The 19,837-nt window shown below is 39.5% G+C and overlaps 1 protein-coding gene across 2 annotated transcripts in view; it reads left to right on the top strand.

Annotated features, from left to right (window-relative positions):
- LOC121314665 (tyrosine-protein phosphatase non-receptor type 23-like) overlaps positions 1 to 19,837 on the top strand; it is a 35,628-nt gene that overhangs the window by 3,694 nt on the left and 12,097 nt on the right. Inside the window, exons 2-19 of one of the 2 annotated variants that reach the window (XM_041248147.1) lie at positions 4,387 to 4,461; positions 4,957 to 5,084; positions 5,265 to 5,341; positions 5,898 to 5,947; positions 6,369 to 6,500; positions 6,808 to 6,888; positions 7,405 to 7,536; positions 9,173 to 9,220; positions 9,872 to 9,928; positions 11,166 to 11,224; positions 11,637 to 11,716; positions 12,017 to 12,131; positions 12,384 to 12,449; positions 13,781 to 13,926; positions 14,445 to 14,750; positions 15,025 to 15,179; positions 15,719 to 15,870; positions 16,715 to 16,894. In XM_041248147.1, the coding sequence (XP_041104081.1) occupies positions 4,387 to 4,461; positions 4,957 to 5,084; positions 5,265 to 5,341; positions 5,898 to 5,947; positions 6,369 to 6,500; positions 6,808 to 6,888; positions 7,405 to 7,536; positions 9,173 to 9,220; positions 9,872 to 9,928; positions 11,166 to 11,224; positions 11,637 to 11,716; positions 12,017 to 12,131; positions 12,384 to 12,449; positions 13,781 to 13,926; positions 14,445 to 14,750; positions 15,025 to 15,179; positions 15,719 to 15,870; positions 16,715 to 16,894 (2,039 nt within the window). Of the gene's footprint in view, positions 1 to 4,386; positions 4,462 to 4,956; positions 5,085 to 5,264; positions 5,342 to 5,897; positions 5,948 to 6,368; positions 6,501 to 6,807; positions 6,889 to 7,404; positions 7,537 to 9,172; positions 9,221 to 9,871; positions 9,929 to 11,162; positions 11,225 to 11,636; positions 11,717 to 12,016; positions 12,132 to 12,383; positions 12,450 to 13,780; positions 13,927 to 14,444; positions 14,751 to 15,024; positions 15,180 to 15,718; positions 15,871 to 16,714; positions 16,895 to 19,837 lie in introns of both variants that reach the window. The other variant, XM_041248146.1, reaches the window with a different exon arrangement.

The following is a 19,837-nucleotide window of genomic DNA, read 5'->3' as shown; positions in this document are numbered from 1 at the left end:
CTGAGCTGATTTAGGGCTGCAGTAGCAAAGGGTTTGAATACTTGTGCAACTGAGATTAATGTGTTTTTCTCTGTAACTCTTAATTATTTATATTCTATATGCATGTTTTAACTTTATCAGTGTGGAGTAGTTTGTGTAGATTCTACATGTAAAGTCTAATTTGATAGCGTCGTGGCGTATGCTCAGGTGCCAACAAAATGTGAAAACTTTGTAGGGGGTGAATACTTCTGCAAACCACTGTAGTGCTCCATGGTATATCAATGTCATTAGGGCATGAAATTAAGGTTATGAAGGGCAAGGCAATGTTGCCTTCATTGGGCGTGAATTCATGGGCATCAAGGCAGTTCTAGGGGGCAAAAAGGCAAGACATGAATCCATCCCAAGGGCACCAAAAGCGATTTCATACTCATTCATAAAATAACAAAAAAGCAACAAACACAAACCAATGTTTTTTTTAGTGATTCACACACTAATTGTTACAAAATTAATATATAGGTCACTTTTCCATTGTAAAAATAAAATGGTATAAAAAATCCAATTTAAAAACAAACTTTTGTAATGAAAAAATACACGAAGGGTAATTTGGCGAAAAAAATATTTAGGGTTTTTGTTTTACTAAACTCTGTCACACACCACTGACTAATACATAGATTATACATAGAGGCTTAGATACAGCCTTAGTGATACAACAGCAGGGAGAGGGAGAGTATGCCTTTTTTTAAGCATACACATTCTAACCCCCTTCGTGAAAGCACATGTTTTACTAGTTAAAAAGCAGAACTATGTAAGCTAAGTATCGATGCACTCAAAACTGTGCTTCAAGATCTCAAGATCTCTCCTACTCAGGAATGCGCTGCTGGCAAGTCTGTATTTATTCTCTTCTTCTCGTTTCATAACACAGGGAGCTGCTACTTGAACCATGTCTAGCTACTTACTCAGTGTTTTTTTTTGTGTTTGGTGTAAGAATTTGGGCAAAACTAATTATCTGCCTATTGTTCATTTTTAACATTGATGTTTTGGGGGGAATAACAACACCCAATTACAAAACAACAGTAGTCATTGCTGGAGTTTCCATGTGTGTTTTTCTTTTTTTTTTTTTTTTTTTTTTTTTTTTACTCGGCATTTGCTTGAGAAATGTCTTGTGGGTTTTTTGGGTGTTCAGGAATCAGTGGCTGCCTGTGAGACAGACGGGGAAGGTTACCAGCCTTGCAAATTCTCACAAGAAAAAAAGCGGCACTGCCTTTCAGAGCAAGCCCAAAACAAGCGCAACCCATGTTAGAGTGGGTGTTCATAACAAGCCCAATCCTGCTTATTATAAACGGACTTGTCAACTGTGAAGGTTACCTCGGCCGCCAGTTTCAGTTGGACAGCAGCGATCTGAGGAGGCTCGAGCTATCAGAGATTCCTTTCTTTTAAGTTGTGTTGGATTTACTGTTAAATATTGGTGAACAAATAAAACACAATCAATACATCCATTTGCAGTTTTATTTGGTATTTCAATTTTACTCTGATTAATCTCGTCCTTTCTGCAGTACTTGACCACAATAAGTTCACATTAATATTATTATTATTGTCAGGGATGAATTGTTGTGCACTCTTTGCTTACCTGAACATTAGGTACATCCGAACACTTCGCTGCCGCTTTAGACCGCTCTTCATCATCTTTCTTTTTACATGTTTTTTAGTTGGCATGGTGCTTTAAGAATCACAGTGACACTGCCAGTGAACACTGCCTTTCATTATCCAATGATACAGTCTTTCTTGTGGCTTAGTGCTGGGAGGTGCACAGTAAAAAGAATGGCAACAATAACACATTATGATAATGAGTCATTTTCTCATAGGACGAGATTAGACAGAACTGGCCAGCTGACATACCTATATAATCGGTATGGTTTGGTTAATTTACGTTTAGACTGTGCTGCCAGGAATTTGTACTGTATTTTACTGTTTAAGGGGGCCCTTCACTAATTCTCCGTTTCCAGAATTTCTCATTTTTTTGATGTGCAAGTCAAATACAGTGCTCCCTTGTTATAAGGCGGTCCTTTGTACGACACAGCCGGTTATAAGGCAGTATAGATAGTATAGTCTTGGCTCCCATTTGCCCCAGTATTCCATTCCACAAACATTTTTGTTCTCGTTATAAGAAAAAACAAATAGCACAGTCTTACAATAAGACTTCTGTCTAGCGTTACAAAGGGGGAGCACTGTAGTGAAATTAAAAGGTATTGCTGCTTTTTTGGAGATTGAAAACATTAAAGTATATGAGTAAAAAACTTAATGTTTATTCTGGGTGGAAGTCTAATTAAATATTACATAGATACTTTGATCTGTGTTGACACTGTTTACCTTTTACCAGCACTTGGCTGTTAAACACTCTGACTAATCAGTCACATTAGTCATGTTCCCTGTAATTGAACTTGCTGCAGAGCGATTAAAACACTTCAGAGTTAAACAGTATTTAGTGTAATGGAAAATTGGTAGTGCAAAAGTATTAGCCCTCTTCCGCTTACATCATTGAACTTGGGTTTTTAAGGATAGATTTTAGGCAGTTGCACACCAGATTTCAAACCAGTTTATTACAGAATGCATCTCATGGAGGAGAAAGGATAGGACTAACCACCAAAAACAAATGGGGTAGCACCAGGTAGTTTGCCAAGTGGTTTTTAATTTGTTCCATATCATTGCCAAAGCCTTGCCTTAGAAATAAGCCCAGTGGTTTTTATCTTATTAGAAAATGGAAGAAAACATGTGTCTTCTGTGTGTGTGCTAGTGTATTTAGTGTCTGGGTTTGGTTAAATCTGTCATGACTGACAGTGCTAGACTCAAACATAGAAAAGATTAATTGAGCAACTCACTTAGTTTAATTCCTAATAGTCGCATTTCAGAACTAAGTGAGCTAGATGACTTACAGTACAAAGGGTAAATACATTTCTGATCTGCAGTGTGTTCTTGATGATTTGACAAGGAAATTTTCTATGCTAATTATGCAGCACTTGCATTGCTACTTTACACTAAGTTCTCTGTTTTATTTTCTAATAGTAAGATCCCAGTACTGAATTATTATTGAATTGTTCACACACAAAGATGCTGTAAACAACCACATTGTTATCTGTATTAATGTATGTGTCTTCATACGTATTTCATCCTTCAGAAATTATCCTTATCTGCTCTGTGTGAGAAACCTTCCCTAGCAATCAGGGATCATACAAAACCATGGGCCACCAGGAGTCAAACTCCTTGGCCCCAGAACATTAAAAAATAAAACAAGAAAAGACTTAAAAAGCCAGCTTAAAAGTGGCTAATGTAAATGGGATAGATGAATTTGCTGATTTACTTTGCTGTCGATGTGCGTAAGAAGCAGGAGCAGTGAGTGCAGCACTGTGACCCCTGCCTCTCTCATTGAAGGAAAGTTCCACTCATTGCTGATCTCATCTCTCGCCAATGGGGAAAGGATGTTTAACATTCTGATGTCGCTGTCACATGCATTGATCAAGTCTCAATTGAATAAATGGTTGGCAAGGACAGCTAGAAGCAGGAATGTTTTTGTCTTACTTCATGGCTCATAGCAGCGTTAGTGTCCTGTGTGTTTAGAAATGGGTTTCCTTAATCGAATTGTCCAATAAGCACTTGTTTTTGTAAAGTGTTGACTCACTGTGCGTTTCATTTTCTAAACCTGGTGTGATTTGTTTTTTAGGTCTTCTTTCATTTCACCCAAAACCCAATCAGAAATTAAAACTCGATCAGCGACCAAGAGTTCAGGTTAGGAGTATCAGGTGATGACAGTCCAGTTTGACTGTTAGTTCTGTTTAATTTCCTAAACGTTTAAACTTCAGGATTAAATAGGTTTAAAATGTTGATACTTTAACATATCGGGAGTGGTTGTAACCAATCAGGAAAGCCATAAAATCAGCCCTCTAGCACATGCATCTTTGTGTGTTCTGCATTCATTTACTCAGTCTAGTGGCTACAAACTTTATTTTCAAACTGGAACACACATTTTTATTATAGCCTATTATGTATCTTACATTTACCATCAGTAAATCCAAACTCATTTCAGCAGTTTCCCATAATTTGGCTGCTCTATTCACTGATACAGTAGGTCATACACTGGCAAGGTAGTCTTCACATTTGTGCATATCTTTCATCAGTATGCATAGTAGTCCTACACCTTTTCTTTTGGACTAGACTTGATTAATGTACTGTATTGTAAACATTTACTGTGTCTCAGTTAAAAATGTATAAAAGTGAAGAATCTTCATTTCAGCCACTTCAACTGAGTCTAGTGCAGGCCATTAGCAGGTCTTTTACATTGAGCCCTTGATTTGTTTTCTGTGTGAAGAGATGCTGTCGGCAGATGGTTTCTTATCTCTTCTGTATTCTCCACAGTTCATCCTGAAGAGCTATGGAGAGGACCCAGAAAACTACAACGAGCAGCTGAAGAAGCTGGAGCAGCTGAGACAGGTACCTGTCACAAGGGGAGGGGCTAGACAGCTTTGGATGGACCTTCAACTGGGATATGTTATTACTGCTCCTTATAGGTCGAACCAACTTATAAAGGGAGGGCTAAGCGATTCTTGTTAAGTTAGGAAGGGGCAGGCAACATGTCAAGTTAGTTAGCTAGAGGTGATAGGTGTGGATTAAGTAAAATAGTGCCCAGTTTAACCAGATCGGCATTGATGGGCTCAATGGCTTCCACACATTAGTATCTTTTCTTATTTTCTTTAATCCTTTTTGGCGGTGACATGCAATCACATTGCAGTTTCCAAAGGCGTGATTAATTCTTTTTTTTAATTAAGGCCTTTTCAAATCTTAACGGAAGTCTTTTTAGGTCTGAAGGTTGTATTGCAAAGTGTCATAGAACAAGGAAATATATACATGTCCATGATCTTAGTGTGGTGTGACTCGGAGCCTGTGTAAGCAGAGCTCAGCTCATGTGTCTTGTATGTGCCTGGGCAGGGTGCGGTGAACGTCACGAGGGATTTTGAAGGCTGCAGCACCTTGAGGAAATACTTCGGCCAGCTCCACTACCTCCAGAGCCGGGTGCCCATGGGATCTGGACAGGAGGCGGCGGTGCCCATCACATGGTGAGTGCTGGGCACAGATCGGTAGCCAATTAATGTGCTGTTTGCCCCCTTGGAAAAACAGTGTTAATGTTATAAACCTGTGCAAAGCAATGCATATGTCCACTTTATTGAGAGTTACATTACAGTGTTGGTTTATAATGCCTGACCTGGTCATTGAGATTCAAGTTGTCATTTTTGCAGGACAGAGATCTTCTCTGGGAAGACAGTTACCCACGATGATATCAGCTATGAACAGGCCTGCATCCTCTATAACCTGGGTACGACACTGGGGGGTGGACATGCAGATAGGAACTGTGATGACTGACACATGTTGGGCATCCTTCTGATCAGATATGTGCATCTCAAGGGGCTTGTTCCTCTTTATTTATGGGATCTTCAGCTATACAGAACTATGGTTGTGTTTCCCTGTGTTATTTTATTGCTGCTTTTTCAAGACCCCACTTTCAGGTTTGGCCAGGAATAGTTTTTTTCACGTCTGGTTCTGATCTCGGCAACACATGCCTATATTGGCCAGTGCATTAAGAGGCATCAGTTCTTGGTTGGGGTGTTCCAATAATTTTGTTTTGGTCAGAGAGCATGTATATAGATAACCTGGTGTCTCACAGTCCTCTGTCTCACACATAGTGCTTTCAAGAACAGTGCTTTGCAGTATATTTATGGAATTTAATGCAGTTGGTCAATCGCACAGACTGGGGGAAATTGGCTGTATTTAGAACCACTCTGATCAGGTCTAGTGTGTGATATTGTCTCAAGTTTGGCTGCTGCTTGGCTGCGTTGGGAGCCTGTGCTTAAAGTGACTTTTCTATCCCACAGGTGCTCTGCATTCGATGCTAGGAGCCATGGACAACAGGGTATCAGAAGAGGTAAGCTCCAACACAGGCTTAACAATGAAACTTGCTTTACAGGTATTGCATATTATAGCCTATCTGCCCCCTTGGCACTTTACATTGTGATCCAGCAGAAATCCCCAAAGAATAGCAACTGGTTTTATTCCACTACATTCAACATTGAAGTACAGTACATGTTATAGTATTGTCAACATGGACATACTATTTATTATTAAATTGTGATTTAAGTAAATATTTACAATAAAGGAATAAAACTAGACTAAAACATCTGTACCCCAGCCAATACTTCTCCTCGCAGTCTTCTCCATTCTCTGTGTAAAACCGTGTTTTAAATCTTTCACATGAAATATGCTGTCTAAGATGACAAGAATGTGCCTGTCAGGTCCTTGCATGTGAACTTCTCTCGTTGTATTCTTTGTCCTTGTCTGTGCTCCAGGGGATGAAGGTGTCCTGCACCCACTTCCAGTGCTCCGCCGGGGCCTTCTCCTACCTGCGGGATCACTTCAACCACGACTTCAGTGTGGACATGAGCCACCAGATCCTCAGCCTCAACATCAACCTCATGCTGGTAGGGCAGCACCCACTGTAGCACGAGAGGTCCTTCCCTCATAAAACAGGGCTTGCATTTCAGTGAGCGATTTGTGGGAATCCTGCAATTTTCAGAGCATTTAACAAAAAAACAAAACATCTGTTTATACTACAATGCTATAACCTGAAAGTAATATATATATAATTCAAGGTCTCTGAATCGCTGTTTTTTTTTAGTCTGGTAACATTACCGTGGATTGAACACTTTGTGATGTGAGGATGCTTGTTGACTCCCCTCACCCTCAGACTCACTGCTCTAAACCTGTCTTTGTGTCTGTGTGTCTCAGGGCCAGGCGCAGGAGTGCCTGCTGGAGAAGTCCATGCTGGACAATAGGAAGAGTTTCCTGGTGGCTCGGATCAGTGCACAGGTATGTTCTTCTTGCCAGCAAAAACACAGGCTGTGCTGGAGGTAGATTAAAACAATACAGACCACGTCATAACCACAAGAAATCACCTGCCTTGGCTGTTGCCAATGGTAGGTAATGAACTTTGAATACTCTCTGTCTCTCAGTACGGACTTTACTGATGCTGTGTTTTTCTGTGTTGTCTCAAAGCTTCTGTTAGACAGTGGTACTTTAGGGTTTCAAACATTTGTTGTTCACAGACAGCAGAGATTTTGTTGTTTATTTACAGTATTTATTTAAATGTTGTAAAACCATACTCCTGTTGCTAATAATACATATACTGGCTTCTCCTTTATAAAAAATATACAGAGAGATTTGGCTTGTTTTTTGTGTTACCTTGTAGGTTGCAGATTATTGTCAGTTGCACTCTGTGTGTGCCTATCTAAATTAAACCGTTTGTCTCTCTAGCCCCACGGTGTAGTTTGCTATGCGAAGTTCCTCTAGTAGTTACTCGCTGTCTCTGCCTTTTGAACCCTGCAGGTTGTTGATTACTACAAGGAGGCATGCCGGGCACTGGAGAACTCAGAGACAGCCTCTCTGCTGGGGAAGATCCAGAAGGACTGGAAGAAACTGGTGCAGATGAAGATCTACTACTTTGCAGCCATCGCTCATGTAGGTGATCTGCAGCTGTGCTGTGAGGAGAGGGAGGTGCAGAGACAGAGTTGAAGAGTGGATAGCTTCATGTCATTTTTATTTTTTTGTTTCACTATTTCACTTACTATTTTATGGCACTTGTGATCGTTCTGAGTGGTTGCACCAATATAGAGTTATTGTTTTATTCTCCAAATCTTCCATTTGTATAGGCACTTAATTGTACAGACAAGCTTGAAGCCAGGTAAAGGCAGATAAAGAGAAAGAATATAAAAACTCATTATTGGAGGAGCAACCAAAACTAGATGCTCTCTGTGAATGATTGTAAACACCATAACAAAGTAACAAAAAGTGTAATAAAAAAAAAAAAAAAATTAAATGATGTTTTGAAGCTACTTTAAAAAGGGGCAGGGTCATTTTCACAACAGATGTGAGGATGTTGTATTTAAAAAGCTACAGTGTTTCAAAGGCCCTGATTCCTTAGCCGTGATACCTGACTGAGGGGTTTTGAAAACAGGATGTACTATATGCCCCATAAATTAATCCAGTCAGGGTTGGACTCGATAGATAATGTGGTGGTAATGGCATAATGCAGTCTCAAACTAACCTGCCCATGATTTTATAAGTGGATAACATAGTCAAATTTGGTCTTGCTACAAGAACAGGATTTGTTTCTATATATCAACCACAAGGTTTTTATTGCCACAACATATTTTTACTTGTTCTTGTTTTGAAGTGGGCTTTTCAGATTCTTCAGATAAATTGGTGGAAGCTAATCAATTTAGTGACAGTATTTGGTTCTGTTTGTTTTATTGGGTTATCTCTGCACTAGTTTCTCGATACAGATTTAACAGAACGGCTCTAGACTCTTTGGATTATTTCTACTTTTGTTTTTGTTCAAATAACATTTTCTTTAAGTAATGAAGTCTGTTGACCCAATGTTTTTGAGTGTTGATGTTGGTGGCTGGGTTATCTGAGTGGTTTAAATACTTGTGTGTGTGTGTGTGTATATATATAATTTGATATATGAGCAATACTGACTGTTAGTCTTTGCAGTGTTGAATGCTTTAAACTGTGCAAGATGAAATACTTCAAACTCTACTATTTATTGCAAATCTGCTATCTGAATGTTAGTATTGCATTTGATTTTCTTCTTTATATTTTTTGTAAACGATCCTGCCTTACCCAGCAATTTTCTTGGATCTGTCGCACAGTCCTACTGCTTTGTGTATTTGTATTATTTCAGGGTAGTTAATTTATATTTCCATCGCAAAGTACTTGTCATTGACGTTGCTCGGGGATTGTGATCGTTACAATGTAATACCACATGATGCAGAGCAAACTGCACACATTAAGTTACCAAAAGTGTTGCATTGTACTTGTGGAAAATCTGTTATAAAAGATACAAAAACCCTTCACCTTTCCTAATATATGCTTGACTGGTTTCACTTTGATAAGGCAATTCAACGTTGGTGCAGATGGGGGCCTATAAAACCAGCTATTATCGTTATTTTGTCAACTCATTTTTTTGTGTTCGGTGTGAAGACAGTAGTGGGTTGAATTGAATGGAAATTTGTGGAGAGGGAACTGAAGGCCTTTGTCTTTGCGTTTCAGATTGGTGTGCAGGCTTGTCTGACACTGTGTTTTCTCTCCCCAGCTGCACATGGGCAAGCAGGCAGAGGAGCAGCAGAAGTATGGAGAGCGGGTACGCCACACAGCCGCACGGCTCCTCTTTTACTGGATTCAGATCATATTGGGCTAAATTCTCAAAGCTATTTACTCAATCGTCATTAGCACATTTTGTTTCAGAAAGGAGAAGCACACCCAATAAAGTCACCAAACATGATGTACGCAACTAAGACTTTATATCTTAGTAACTTGTAAGTAGTCATTTCTTATTTGTTTTCAAATTTGAATTCATTTCAGAGAAAAAAAATGCACCAGTGACGATTTGGAGTAAATAGCCCATTGTGTTTTTCTTCATTGTGGTATATATTCAAAGGTAAAGTAAATTATATATCTTAATGTATTAAGTCAAAAATAAGGTCAAACCAAGTACAATATTATTGTGGATTCTTACACCATGTTGTGGTGCTGACAGTTAGACTAGGCCCATGGTATTTCTTAACCCATTTTGCCCACTGACTCAGCACCAGCACCACCACAAAGCTGGGATCCCAGAAAGTACTCCCGCTACAAGCTTTGTCATTCTGGGCTTTAGTTAGTGAAGATGGTTGTCTTAGTATTCAGCGTCAGGTGTGTGCATTTGGGTGGGTCCCTGGGACCCTGTAGTTGTTTAAACCTGGATGTGTCTGTGTCTATCCCTCATATAAACACATGCTTTATATTTTTGCAGCTGACCTACCTGCAGAGTGCTCTGGATAAACTGAATGAAGCTGTGAAGCTGGCCAAGGTATCAGATATTCACTTTCCAACAGCATGCAGGTAGAAATAGAAATCATCATGCACATTAGGAGTGTTAGTAGCTTTAATGTATTAGAAATGGGCATGAAATACAGATGTTGGCCTTGTAAGGTTATTTATGTAATATTTAGTATTTTTTCCATAGTCATGTTATTAATGTGTAACATTGATATTAAAGGTTTAAAAACTGTCATGCTGCTTTTAAATTACATCAGTTTGTGCATGTAGTAACAACAAAAACCAGATTTAATCATGTTTTACTTTATCTGTGTTGATTTGTTTAGTTGAGGGTCTAAAAACCCATTGATTTTATATATAAATTAAAAAAAATATTAAATCCAGTCGGTTTAACAACTAATCCAGAGAACTACATAACTATTTTACGTAAAGTAAACACGGTCTACAGCAGTTCAGTGTATTATCCATGGTTTATGTTTTACTGGGATGTCTTTTGGCAAATGCATTTGGTAGCCTGGTGCAACATTTGTAACCAGTTTTCGAAATGCAGCTCCCTCAACAATATTTACAGGCCTTACAATGCATCTTGCATCGCTACATCCACAACCATACCTGTAGTCTACTTTGCTCTGTCACTACTCTGATCTGTTTTTATTCATTTAGTTAAAAAAAGAAGCAATTGGTGGTACATGTTTTATTTTTATCACTGTCGGATTTTATTTTGGTAAACGTCGGAAGGCTGTATCACGGTCGATATTTATCCTCAAAACTCCCGCGCAGATGTGTTTCCATCAGTAAAAACTCACAGGTGGAGGGAAAAGGTGAGCGCAATCGCACGCAGGTTCAGCGAGTCAGACCTGAGGCGAACGGGAAACTCTGCGCTGAAAGCCAATAAAAAAACGTCCCTTTGCTTAAGACCTGTACACAGAAACGATGCACAGGCTTGACTATCGATAGTATTCAAATGATATGATGCATCAGTGGATAGATGTGTCGCCTCAGCCTTGGCATCAATGTTAAATGTGTGTAGTAAAAATGTTTAGGGAATTAAATGAAGTCTGACACCTCTAATGGACATAAACACACCGACTGTCCTAAATTTACACTCTGTTTAGGAGGTTTTGGAGAATGACTGAAGTCCTTCCAGCTTCTTTTAGACCAAGCCCTGGCGTCAGAGCAAAGCCATTATACATATTTAAACAAGACTGTATTGTTCACTGCTTTGGAGATGCTAGCTTTGCTCTCTGTGTGTTTTCAATCCGGAGCAGGGCCAGCCTGAGAGTGTACAGGAGGCCTTGAGATTCACCATGGATGTGATCGGGGGAAGGTAAGGCAGCCATTGGTTATTGTGTCTGTTGCAGTGTTTACTGGAATGTGTCTCAGTGTAGTGCTAACTCAGGGTTAGAACCTCACACCAGACCTGCACCCAGCACTGGGTTTCAGAACTACCCTGAATTAGCTTAGCTATATTATTTATATGGTCAAGATGCAGGAGTTTGTGGAATCGGACTCCTGTTAATTGAACAGAACTGACAGAGTTAAGTCCCCTTTATGGTGTGTGTTCAGGACAAGTGTGAATTTGACCTTACAGTTGTGTACATCTTAGAATGTCAGTGTTTTGAAGTCTGAATGTATTAATATTTCCTAAGACATGTGTCGATGCTATTCTAGCTAGCTTACAGGGGGCAGTAGTGAGTTCTCACAGGTTATTGGTGAAACTGTTTTGATGTTCCCCTCAGGTTCAACTCTGCAAAGAAGGACAATGACTTTATTTATCATGAGTCTGTGCCTGCCCTGGAGACTCTGCCCTCTGTTAAAGGTAAATCTTTTTGCTCTGGCTCCCTGCTTGCTGCTGTCTTTATAGAGTCTTTATATTTAGTGGACCACATTGGCAGATTTATTTTTTACCAGTTCGATCTGTGATTGTGGGTAATTTGGGATTTTGTGTCAGACTTATCCTATCCTTATCTGCACTTCTGGTCCAGTTCTGGATTTTGGGACCATTGCTATAAAAAGGAAAGACAAATGGATTAGGATCTTATTTTAGCCAATAGCTCCAGAGGTGAAAGGATAGATTGGTCACCTCCCCAGAATCTCTTCTTCCCCCACCCCCTTCCAGGCGCCCCCCTGGTGAAAGCTCTCCCGGTTAACCCGACTGACCCCGGCGTGACTGGACCTGATATTTTCTCAAAACTGGTTCCCATGGCAGCTCATGAAGCCTCATCCCTCTACAGGTAACTGGGACCTCTGTGGTGAAGTGTGTCTGTTTGAGCGTGCGTGTGTATGCAGTTGGACTTGCGTATTTTGGGTTCATACTTAAAACTCTGCATATTTGGTGGTTTGAATTTAAAAATACACATCTGCACAGCTGCATTTATGTAAATTCAGCTGTTTCATTAAACACATTAAATCTGTTTTAAAAAGATAAATGCATTCACTGAAAGTGCTGATTTAATCTTTTATTGCTATTTCTTTTTCTCCTGCAGTGAGGAGAAAGCCAAGCTGCTGAGAGACGTCATGGCCAAGATCAGCAGCAAGAACGAGACTCTGGAGTGAGTGCTCTTCTCAGCTGTATCCATCTGCAGATTTGTACTTCGGTGTAATTATAATTGTGTAAATAGTCGATGCTTTTGGGGATTCTGGAGGGAGCGTCACATTGGCTCTACATACATTAAATATCCTGACGGCGTCTGATAGCCAGAAATCGAAAAAATGATAAAGTTATAAACAGTTCTACCTAGAACCGCCACGCTGGTCAATGTAACCCATGCATTACAATACATGTATTTTTTTGAAATATAACGTAAGATATTCTATTATTTTTGTAAATGCAGCAAACAAGACACGCCTCTTCTAGCACACGTGTTTTTTTAAGCCTTTGTTTGTAGACTGACTACGAAACAGAGATTGCTATGATAGTGGATTTGTCAAGATGCCAACTCAGTGAAAGCCTAGTTGTTTATTTTTTCAGTGTACCTGGGAGACAACAATCCTTCTTTTTGTTCCACAAATGCAACTGGGAATATATCAGAAGGAAATATTTAATCTTGAAAGTAGCCATTTTGATTGGAATACAGCAAGCTGCACTCAGATGCATACAGCAAACTGAAATGACAGGTAGGATAACAACGTATGTGCCTAATATGAAACATATTTATATATGTGTATATATATATATTATATATATATAATTTTTAGAAAGCAAAACATTTGGGTTTTGCAGGTTTGTATGTAGCAGTTTCCACAATGGTGTTCAGTGGAACTGTGTCTGTGTGTTTACAGCACAGCTCCTGGGTGCAAGCACAGTCAGCTGGCAGACGCGTACGCTCCTCCATAGAGTACAATGGAGCCGTCAAACCGGAAGTAGCGTTAGATTTGATTTTATTTAGTATTAGAAACAGTGCTTTCGGTTTTATAGTTTTGTGTGTACATATACCCGTTTACACCTGTACACGGGTATACGTACATACCCGTTTCTTTTGAAATGTGTATTTTATTTATTTTTTCACGTTTGTAGTCTGCTGTATATGCGCTCATTATAAAAATAAAGCATAAAATAAAGCGTTTAAATTTAAATACGGAGTTTCTGCGATGCAAATATTAGATGTGATGTTCATGAATACAACTTTTCAGTTGTATCCGATAGTATGTCTTTCATTTTCATAACGAAGAAAGATTGTTTAAAAATGTATGGGTCAAAGTTAAAGTCAACAGACATAGGACCTTTTAGATGTGTGATTTGAACATGTAGAAAACATAAAGTATAGCTCTGATATTCATTAACTACATGTGAAGTAAGGTTGTGCAGAGTAACAGGTTCTCATAAGGAGTTTTCCCACTAAACACACATAGCAGTCAGTACCTACCTTGTTGATTCCTGCAGACAGTTCATGGACTCGCTGCGGCTGGACCCTGAGACAGTGGACAATCTGGACATGTACAGCCACATCCCCCCTGTCCTGATGGAGAAGTGTGCTGCGCTGAGCGTGCGGCCCGACACTGTTAAAAACCTGATCCAGTCCATGCAGGGTGAGCACACATGCCTAACACACTCAAACACACTCTGCAGTGGGAATACATACAGAAACTTACATTACACATCAGTGTGGCTTGTTATGAAGGGAACTCTGAATACATACATTTTCTGTCCACTGGATTTTTTTTGTGCAGAATAGAAAAGCAAACAGAGAGGTCTTGTGACATGAGAAATCCTACTTTTTAATAAACATATCTTAAAAGATGGACCTGCTTTGGTCAAACCCATCATTTCAAACTTATACACAAGATACGTCTCATAAGACATTGTGGGGCCTGTTTTTATGATCCAAACAGTGGTGCTTCCCATACTTGCTGACTTATGTTCAACTGCAGGCTGAAGAAAAGCACCAACTGGGTTGATGAGGTTAATAGGTGGCTGTTGAAGTATAACCCTGTTGAAAGAAAAACGTGAAGTGGATTAACTGAGTCACTAGAGGAAATGCTTGTAAATTTCACCTTGGACTTTGTTTGAGGTTCTGAGAGTTGCTCACTCCTCTCTGCTCCCCCAGTGCTGTCGGGGGTGTTCACTGATGTGGAGGGCTCTCTGCGTGAGATCAGGGAGCTGCTGGAGGAGGACCAGGCTCAGGAGCGCCGCCTGGAGGAGGTAGTAGGGAAGCAGGCCATGCCTCCACCCCCACCTGCCCTGGCGGAACTCACGAAGGACCTAGACAAGTACATGGAGGTGCATGAGAAGGCCAGCTTCACCAACACTGAGCTACACCGTGCCATGAACCTGCACATTGCCAACCTGAGGCTACTGGGGGGGCCCCTGGAGAGCCTGAGTGCTGCACTGCCTAGGCCTGAGCTCACTGAGGGTATGGAGCATGTTCAAACACTGTAATGGACGTGGCTTTACTACAGTCAGTGGTACTGCAGTCACTGCAATATCCTTTACTGTACCGACTACAGAGTCTACGCATTATCAGTGCTAATGATTAAAGTTTTACTATGCATATGCATGTTTCAGTTGTATTTGTATGGACATTTTTTTTTGTCTTCATACATTGATTATTAATTTAGCTTGATGTTTGATTAGGAAATGGCTTTCTGATTGCCCTTCTAATAAACCCATTGTCTCTCCCCTGGCAGAGGACGTTGCTGTGCTGCAGTCGATGAAGCGGATCCTGGGCAAGGTGCAGGAAATGAGGGACCAGCGCCAGTCTCTGGAGAAGCAGCTCCGAGACCTGATCCACAAGGACGACATCACCACTGCCCTCGTCACCACCGAGCGCTACGAAATGAAGGTACGAGGCTGACTGGGGTTGGCAGGCACCAGCTTAGTAAAACCCACACAGTCACCAAAGATTGCACTTGTTTCACATATTTGAGGAGACCTTGCCACCTTGGTGTATTGGTATCCCCTGGTGTCCCTACAAAAGCCATTTGAGTAACAACTTAAGGTGTAATGTTTAGTTTTAATGTTTCGTTCTGGATCAAGAAGGGGAACATGTCAGTGACTTGCCTTATATATATATTTTTTGTAAGATGGCCTTTGAGAAAGCTTTGATATTATACTAAAGTTGTGTAGGTTATCACCCACACTGGAGAAAAATAAGGTCAAAACTCATACAAATTGGTATTTTTAACACCTTCAGAATTGTTGTTTCACAGCTTTTCTTTTGCTTACATGGTAAATGTATCATTATGTACAAATAAAGCAACCCCCTCACAGAATGTGGTGCACTTGAGTTGGAATGTTCCCAGTCTGTCTCTGTGTGTCGCTCTGCCTCTCTGTCTCTCCCCTGTGAATGTATATGGAGTCTCTACCCTGGTGTCCCTGCAGAAGCTGTTTGAGGAGCAGTTGAAGAAGTATGAGCAGGTGAAGGTGTACATCGATCAGAACCTGGCGGCCCAGGAGAACATCCTCAAGGCCCTGACCGAGGCCAACGTGCAGTACGCTTCCGTGCGCAAGCGACTGGCCGAGACCGAGCACAAGTGAGTCCGGGGGGGGTCACAAAGGACCAGGTGCCAGGAGGAGAGGCAGGCTAATTCACTAGTAGGGGTGTAACAATATACTAAGGACACGATTTATGATAGGTTGCGATATGCAGATATGTATCACAATACATGTGATGGTCCTGATTGGCTACTTGTATGATGCCTAATAAGATATCAATTAACAATTCATTTTTATTTAAAAAAAAAAAAGTCAAGAGATAGGGAGGGTATGTATTTATATCATCTGTAAAACAATAATTCTTTACTCAAGAACCATTTGCTGTACTACAATGAGCTCTTATGCTTTTGGTTTTGTATCACGATGCAAATGATACATACCTTTATTACAATATGATAGATTGTGTGATTAAAAGTATCACAATTCATTGATACGCGATTAATTGGTACACCCTTGTTCAGTGGTGTTGTACAACAGAATTTGTATTGTGGTGCACTCATGGTGCCTACCTGTAGCCAGTCCAATTTACATTTTTCACAGCAGTGAATATGCATATAAAAGTAAGATGGGTTTTAACATATCTCTTTTTTTTTTTATTAAGCATCGCAGGGAGGGGAGCATATGGGCTGGTAACATTAGTGCTAGTTGTGTTCATGTAACCTTTTGGTTTCCAGATATTAAAAACCTACTGTAACACTTTGAGATATTAAAGACCTTTTGTAGCAATAATTTTACAAAGAATTGTGTGAAAGGCTCATATTTCAAAGCCCATATTAGGTAGTGACTTCAAATATGAGTAATGCGTCAGTTTTTGCACCTTTTGAAATGTTTTGAAATAATGGCATTCCTAACGATTGCGGCACCCTCCACTGCTGCCTGCAGGTGGAACACGACAGTGCAGACCCTGGTGTCCTCCTACGAGGCATATGACGATCTGATGAAGAAGTCTCAGGAGGGGAAGGAGTTCTACGATGACCTGGAGGGCAAGGCATCAAGACTGCTGGAGAGAACCAAAAGCACCTGTCAGGCCAGGGAGCAGGAGAGGCAGCAGAGCCTGGACAGGTTAGGGGGTCTACGGCTGTGTTTTTTTCTTTGTAAAACAACATATATTGAAATGCTGGGAAATTCTTACATTGTGTAGGACTTTGTTTATTCCAGGTTTTCTTGTGAGACTTAATTTTACATGGGGCTTGAAATTTTAGGTTTTAACCGAAAATAACTGAAAGATCTGTTTTTTTTTTTTTTTTTTTAAACCGATAAAGCTGGGTTTTGGCAATATATTTTAAATAGTGTCAATCATGCACCATGCTCTACATAAAGAAAGCTTCTTTCCTAATGCAGGCAGTGTGCAGACATTGCTACTGACCAATCACCTACATAATAGAATACATTTGTTAGCGACCGGGATGGGCTGAAAAAACACAACCCTGTGATTATTTTTGTTATTGTTTAGGACCAGTATATTCAGGACCAGTAATTATTTCAAAGTTAGGTTAATATTTATAAAATGAATAATTCATCTAAAATTTAAAACATAATATAATAATTCTAATAAATAACATACAAATTATAACATTTTAAAAGGCTAATAAGTCAGGTTAAACTCTCCAGTTGGTATTAAGCTTGTTTTGCAGTGTTGCTTTGCAGTCGTGTATTAGTGTTTGCCTTCTAATTTGATTGTTTTTGAAGGTCCTTTTTATTCAATAACTTTATTGACAAACCAGGAAATGAGTTGAGTTGAAAGCAATGTGTACAATGTGTGAGCTGCAGTAATAACACACTGTATCCAGCTCAATTAGTGATACAAGTTATTTCTTCACCACATCTGAACCCCAACATTGCAGTGTGGTAGATACGCGAACGGTAATGATGCGTAAAACTAAAGTTAACGTTTATATATGTATTAGTGAAACGTACATTCAGTTTATTATGGAAACTGAAAACCGATGCGTAAGTGATGTTTGCTTTGAAATAACAGAAAATAGCCTATTTTACCAATTATAATAAAAAACAATCCCCCCCCCCCCCCCCCCCCTAAACATAAAATGAAAAAGTTAAAGCCATGATTATATGTTACCAGCGCAAAAGGCTTCTTAAGCTACTTACACTCACACTAAAGGCTGGAACGGCTCAGTCTACTGTGCAAGTCTTACACCTTTTTTCCATTGTACAACCTAACCGTGCCAGGGACATACCGAGCCCTCACAATGCAGTTAAGGAGAGCCTGGGTTGTTTTTCTACTGCAGAGTCGAGCTCTGCTACGGACTTCACATGCAACGAAAGACAGTTGTTATTAATTAACTCAGTTTGCCAAAAGATGTGCAAACAAATGGTGTTCAAAAACTAGTAGACTAACGGTACAGCTGTATCTTGTATCACTAGATTTTGTAAATATGTTTAGGAATGTCTTTTATAATCCGTTTTAAGGATAGTTGTTGTTTTTTGTAGTTGTTTTTTGTTTGGGTGCTTAAAAAAAACAAAAAAAAAAACAAAGTGAGTGCAATGAGAGCCATAGTTGTATGTATGGTACAGCTGTACAGTATTTTGTTTGACTATTTTTGTAAATACATTTTTAGAAATGTTTTATTTTCACTTTTTTTCTATATATTAATATAGTAAAGGTCAAGGATGATAAATTTGGTAGAATTTTGTGTTAAGTGTACCGTACCTGCGGTTTATGTCCATTTGCTTCAAATCGCCAGAAATTCGGGCATAAACTTTCTCATTTCTGACTCCAGATCTTCCTGAGCATTTCTGTCTGCCCACAGAGAAACTGAAGTCTGCACTTCCTCACTGTTCCAAGGCTGTACTTTTTCTCTCATCATTCGCTGCCCGCCATGTTTGTTGTTTTTCTTTCTGGAGTGTACTGACTGATGCAACGTAATGACGAAAACCCTGCACCTGGCTCGGCCCGGCTCGCAGCCGGATTCAGATGTCTTGTGAGGCTGGAATTTCACGGTTCGGTTCTCACTCGGCTCCACAAGTAGGCAGTGGAGAACCACCTGTACCTTACCGAGCCCTCACGAGTCAGAGAAGGGGTATTAAATTACACCGTTATGGACTAGGAGTGAGCTGGTATACTGGTATTAAGGTTTATGTGGTTTGGGTACATTACAGTATTGACATCGTTCCTGTTATGCTACATCGCAAATACTGTCTTTTAGTACATTACAGTACATTACATTAGGACATTTTCATATGAACACCTTTTTATTCAACATCGTATACAAAACAAGTCTCCTTGCTCCTTGGCTTTGTCACCTAGACTCACACTTCATTGCCTTGACGTTTTTCTGCTACACACATCAAAAATGTTCTTCAGCAAACATGCTTGTAAACCAAGTGATGAAATTTGCAGCCTTATCAAAGTGTCTGATAAATATGTTTTTGTGAACTGATACTGTATTTTGATAATGGGTTTGAAGGAAACCGTTAATATCTCAATTAGCAGAGACGAGCAACTATAATAGGAGAGCCTACTTATTCTCAAAGTAGTTTTGTTTAAACATGTTATTTACAGCATTCAGACTTTTATTTGGTCAGTAAATATATTTATTTGTACAAACTTCATGTGTGAAATAATCATTAGTAACAACATTGTCCACGTACTTGTGCAGTGTCACGTGAACTGTAGGTATAAATATCAATAATGTACGTCTCAGTATTAAAATACCTTTTTCAAAGGTGCTGCTATATGTACTTTTATTTAAAATAATTCTTCTCTTAGTAATAACCCATATTTGTAAATATTTGTGTTTTGAGTAATATGACAGATCATTCTTAATTCTTTTTACCATCAGCTGAACAAGCCACTTGTTTATCAGAATTTTCTAGCAAACAAACTGAAGCACCACATTGTTTTCAGCAAAGGACAGATCTTAATAGACTAATACACACTGTTTGAGTATAACATACATTGTACAACTTTTGTTGTGTTCTTTAAAATTTAAAATTCTGATTGTCTTTAAAAAAGAAAAAAAAAGTTAATTTACTATACTTTTTTTC

Source organism: Polyodon spathula, chromosome 4 (assembly GCF_017654505.1).
Source record: "Polyodon spathula isolate WHYD16114869_AA chromosome 4, ASM1765450v1, whole genome shotgun sequence".
Lineage (NCBI taxonomy): Eukaryota > Metazoa > Chordata > Actinopteri > Acipenseriformes > Polyodontidae > Polyodon > Polyodon spathula.
This window is presented reverse-complemented; position numbering and strand designations above follow the sequence as displayed.